General features: G+C 15.1%; 1 protein-coding gene across 1 annotated transcript, besides 1 other annotated feature; it reads left to right on the top strand.

Moving 5' to 3' along the window:
* Nucleotides 1-813: 813 nt before the first annotated feature.
* Nucleotides 814-1,302: a repeat region.
* A 4,250-nt stretch (nt 1,303-5,552) lies between these two features.
* On the top strand, nt 5,553-6,089 carry PGAL8A_00000700 (hypothetical protein; the record flags this gene model as incomplete). The annotated part of the gene is made up of 2 exons (XM_028670122.1): nt 5,553-5,840; nt 5,970-6,089. The coding sequence occupies 2 exons, from the start codon at nt 5,553-5,555 to the stop codon at nt 6,087-6,089; spliced, it is 408 nt and encodes a 135-aa protein (XP_028525889.1).

The following is a 6,089-nucleotide window of genomic DNA, read 5'->3' as shown; positions in this document are numbered from 1 at the left end:
TTGTATCATATATATATACATAATATATTATAAAAATTTCATTTAATTTTTTATGAATTTTATATCTTAAAAAAAAAAAAAAAAAAAAAAAAAATATATAATTGACAAATCAATTCAAATTAAAACAAAATAAAAAAGAATACTAAAAAAAAAAAAAAAAAAAAAAAAAAAAAAATAAAAATATACAAAAAGAAAAAAGAATAGAAAGAAAAAAAAAAAAATACAAAAAAAAGAAAAGAAGTAATTATAATGTACTTCAATCAAAATATAATTTTTTTGTTTTACATAAAATTTATGCTACAATTTAAATTAAAAAAAATAAGAAGATACATACAAAAATGTATTTTACATTTACTAAAAAAAAAAAAAAAAAAAATGCAAATATACAAAAAAACAGGTTTATCATACAACCTTTATTTTTTTTATTTTTATAACATCTTTAAAAAAAAAAAATTTGTCTAATACTTTAAAAACACAAACATATTTAATCAAATAAAATATTTCTTATATTAAAAAAAATAAAAAAAAAAAATAAAAATTCATAATGTAAAAAATATATATATAATAGTATATTTATATATATATATATAAAGAATACTAGGTGCGAAAAATTACTAAAAAAAGAAAACAAAATTCACTAAGAAATTAATAAAGATATTTTAAATTTTATTTGTGAATTTTTTTTTTTTTCTTTTTTTATAGTATTTTAATTTCATTCTTTTGAAATTTTTTTTGAACAAATGTAAAAACAAAAAAAAAAAAAAAATTTATGTAAATATAAAGTATTTTTTTTTTTTTTTTTTTTTTTTTTTTTTTTGATGTATTTGTATATATTTTACATGCTTTGAATGAGTGATCCTTAATTATATAATCTACTTCATTCAGCATTCTTTACTTTCAATAGTCATTTATTTACTATAATAAAAATCCTTATTTTTATTAAATATTTAAATACTTATTTAACATTAATTATTAATTAATTATAATTACTAGTTCATTTATTATTAGTTATATTCAACAATTATTTTATATTGCTGTTGAATTAACAAACATGAATAATTATTGACAAATACAAAAAATTATATAATATTAATTACATGAAAATTTTATTGTTATATGTATAAAATTTTCTTTTACAAAATTCATCACAAACACATTTCATTTCCTTCCTCCGAAAAAAAAAAAATTCTTTTTTTTTTTTTTTTTTTATTTATTTATTAATAACAAATATTTTAAAAAAAATTGATTTTTTAATTAATTTTTTTTCCTGACGATTTATGCATTTTTTTTTTTTATCAAAATTTTTCCTGACAGTCTTTGTAATTTTTTTTAAAAAAAAGTACAAAAAAAAAAAAAAAATCATCAATTTTTTTTTGTGTGTGTGTATGACCAACTTCGTATCCTTCATTTTACTAGTCCTTTTATTTTCCAAAAAGGTTAATTAATCCTTTTATTAATCACCAATAGACGTTAATATTATTATATAAATTTGAAAAATAAATATTTAATAAAAAAAAACAGCATGTGTATAGAAAACATCTACAAGTTTAAATTCACAAAATAAACAATAAAAGACTCTATATTTATATTTCATTATTTTTTTTTAATTTAGAAATACATATATTCTATTAAAGCACTAAAAATTTATTATCATGATGTCATTTTATGAAATAACCATAATTATGTTATAGAAAATTATTGACATCTCATGATATATATGTAGTTATTTTTTTTTTTTTTTTTTTTTTTTAAAATATAAAAAAAAAAAAAATTTTCTTACATATAAATGTTAAATTAAAAAAATTATACAATATCGTAATTCACAATTCTTTGTTAAAATTAGATAAAAATGCATATATATAATATGTATAAGATAAATATAGACATTTAATTTTTACATAACAAAAAAATAATCAAAAAAAAAAAATGAAATAAAATAATCAAATTAAAAATAACGTATTTATAAAAAAAAGGGAAAATTTAATAACAAAAATAAAGAGTAAATCCTGATTAAAATATTTAAAAAAACACACAAAATGATTAAAGGTGTAAGCAGAAGAATCATAATTTTGTAATTTAATATATTTCTTAATATTTTAAACAAATTTTATATTGATATTTCTTCATAAATAATTTTTATTTTTTCTAAATTAAAAATAAAAATTTATCAAATATTCTGTTTAAAAATATGTCACAATATTATACATCCTTATATATATATATAAATATAATTTTTTGTTTTCTTTTTTTTTTTTTTTTTTTTTTTTTTTTTTTAAACTGCTGTCTATATGTTAACATTTCGCAGCTGATTATAGAGCACTATAATAAAAAAAAAAAAAAAAAAAAAAAAAAAAAAGTAAATTAATAAAAAGGACAATCTTATAAAATAAAATTACATTTATTTTTTAATTTATAAAGAAAAAATATTTAAACAATATAATATTAAATATATATATATATATAACATATATATTTATTCTATTGAATTAGATATTTAAATATATTAACATAAAATGAAATACCAATTATTTTAAAAGAATTCTATTTGTATTATATATATTATTTCTATATTTCTGATTTTCTCTTTTTTTTTTTTTTTTTTTTTTTTTTTTTTACTTTTTTATTTTTATACCTTTACATATGAAAAAGAAAAATATTAAGAATAATAATTTATGAAAATATATTTAACAAAAAGAAATTGTTATAATTAATAAAAAAAAAAAAAAAAAAAAAAAAAAAAAAGTTGATCTAATATTAAAGTATTAGCATTATTACTTTTTCTTTCGACATTCAATTTTTTCATTTATTTTATTTTATTTTATTTAATTTTGTTACATTTTTATAATTTCTTTTTATGTTACTTCTTGATAATTATAGTTTAAAAAAAAAATTTTCATACAAGTATTTTTGTTGTCTAAAAAAATGTACGACTAGATATTTTCACAAAATATTTTTATTTGGATATAGTAAAAATAAAGACAAAAACATGAGAAACAAAATAAAAATAAAAAAAAAAAAGAATACAATAAAAAATTATAAACCCTATAAATAAAAATTATATATTTCGTAGGATAATTTATAAAAAAAAAATTGTTATAAAATATTACTTATAAGTGTATTTATAATTCTTTAAAAAAAAAAATTATAAGAAATTATATGTCTATTAAATATGCTTATTTAAAAAAAAAATTATGTATTTAAGGAAATATAATTTAAATAAAAATATCGAAAAATAACAAATTTTCTAAAATGAAAAAAGCTTACTTTAAACGATGCATTTTTATTTAGTTTTTCAATGTTTCAAAAATTTTTTAGTTTATCAGGAATGAAATATAAATAATGTAGATCAAAAAAAAAAAAAAAAAAAAAAAAATAATTTTATAAAACAAGTAATATGAAACAAACTTAAAAATATACTCAAAAATAAATAAAAATTGTGGAAATATAAATAATTATTATTACTTAAGCTAAATAAAAAAAAAAAAAAAAAAAAAAAAAAAAAACAATTTCTAATAACTTCTAGGAATATTTATATATATGAATATTTTTGTGTATATTAACCATATATATATATGTAATTCACTTTAACTACAATAATTTAGGAGTATGAATATTTAATCATAATTTCGATAGATTAATTATTCATATTTATTTTTTTTTATATACAATAATTATTATAATTGTTTCTCCTGAATAAGCTTAAGCTTTTTTTTTCTTTTCATTATTTTTTTTGTAGTGAACTTTATTATTTTGAAATAAAATTTTCTGTTATTTCCTTTCACTGGTTTTTTGTAAGACGTACAAAATTAAAAGTTATATAAAAATTAGAAATGATATATCTTGGAATTATTAAATAAGAAAAAAAAAAAATGATTTGAAATTTTTTTTTGATTTTAATAACAAAATTATAAAACAAAATCTAAAAAAGTTTAGAAAAAAATAAAATGAAAATAATTATATATCAATTCATATTGAAATAATGAAATATAAAAAAAAAAAAAAAAAAAAAAAAGGAATTTGATATTTCCTTTTTAATATTTTATTTACACTTATTAAGTATATGTTTCCTAACAAGGTTATGTATTAAATAATTTTTTAGTAATTTTTTCTAATTTTATAGAAATAAATAATTATTAATAATCAATATATATAAATATACTACATATAAGAGTTTATTTCTGACCAAAAATAACATATCTATGTTATATTATATTGTAAAATATTTATATATTCTGAATATTTAAGTCTTAATAAAAGCAAAAGTATTTCATTTAACTATGTGAATGTTGCTATATGTTGTTAATGCATTAACATTATATAATACTAGTTTGGCTATAATTAATTGATTTAATTTCTTATTCAATGACATAACTAGATTATTNAAATACTCTTTAATGGAAAACAGAAATGTTTTTATTTTTTCTATAAAAAGAACAATTAAAATTCAAAATGAAACATAAAATAAAAAGGGGTCTTTATATTTTATGTAGATCTTTTATGATAAATTACAACCAAAATCTAAAACCATAAAAAAAAATTATTCTCTACCCATTTTTTTTTACTATCACTAAATTATATTCATTTTAATATTTTTTTATTTTTTCTAAATTTTTTAAAATTAAAACTGTATAAGAAATACGATAAAAATTACATGGTGTTAAAAATCAAACATTCACATTATTATAATGATATATATCAAAAATTCTAAATATGAATTTTATTAAAATAATTATCAGATATAATTGCTAAAATAAGCTAATAAAGATATATTATTTTAGATTAAAAGCTAAAATAAAAAAATTTTTTAAAAATCATTATTTTTAAGTGAATCCAGTACTTAAATTATTTAAATTCAAAATAATCTTATATTTTTTTATATTAATTGTAACGTGCAAATTAATTAAAATAATAGCATATTGCATGTTGATATTTTTTTTTTGTTAAAATATTTTTTTTTTCAAATGCAATTATCTATATTTATAGATATCTTATTTTTTTTTTTAAAGAATTTTAATAAAAAAAAGTTTTAATAGTAATTTTACATTATTTTTTCAATGTTTTTACTAAAAATAATGGAATTTTATTATCTGATATGCATTAAAAAAAAAAGGAAAAAAAAATTAGGTATTAAAAAAAAAATATATATAGAAATATTTTAATAAAAGATTCATTTTATATATGATTTTAAGTTTTCTATCTTTTAAAGTATTTTTTTTTGAAAATTTTGTTAAATAAAAAGGTTCAATTTTATAATTTGATATTTAATGGTAATTTTTTGATAATGAAAATTGATTATAAATTTGTTACAGTTTAGTTATTTGTTTAAAAAAGATCTAAAGGGTTGGAGGTTAAATATTAAATTTTTTTTTTTCTTTCCTAATTTATTTCTACTTTTAATCTATAGTCCTTTTTTCATAATTAATATATTTTCCTCCGTTTTTTATTTTTTAAATTATACATACTAATCATTAGAGGAACGAATTGAAACTCTTTAAATTATGCTTTATAATTAAAATAAGTTATTTTGCCTTGTAAAAATATAGTAATTATAAATGGAATCTGAAGAAAATTATGATCCACATTCCTTTGAGGATGATGATTATATTAAAAATTCTCATGTTACAATACGTTTAAATGCTCAAGATAATTGTGACGCTAATTTACCTAATTTGCCTATTCCAAATCAAAGTGAAATACTTATAGAAGAACAAAATGTTATTATTAACAATTCACCAGAAAACCAAGGAGTATACATTCGAAATAACCGGCCAGGGGATTATATGGGATCTTTTTTATGCAGTGTTGCTTTCTATTCTACTTTATTTTTCTTCACTATAAGGGTAAGTTGAAATTCATTTATTTAAAATGTGAGTAACTTTTTTATTTAGATTTCATATTTTTACTTAAATTAAATTTCTCTAAATATTAGGAAAAATGTCTTTTTAAATAACTGTTATTTTATATTGCAGCATCTTTTACTAAATTGTTACCGTGGATTTAGGAGATATAATAGAGAAAGATCAGATAACGACAATTGTAATACAGAACAAAAGAATCATACATCAAACGTAAATAATGAGGAAGCATAA

This window comes from Plasmodium gallinaceum (assembly GCF_900005855.1).
Source record: "Plasmodium gallinaceum strain 8A genome assembly, contig: PGAL8A_v1_5, whole genome shotgun sequence".
In the NCBI taxonomy this organism is placed as follows: domain Eukaryota; phylum Apicomplexa; class Aconoidasida; order Haemosporida; family Plasmodiidae; genus Plasmodium; species Plasmodium gallinaceum.
Note: the sequence above shows the minus strand (reverse complement) of the source record. Positions and strands in the feature narration are given on the sequence as shown.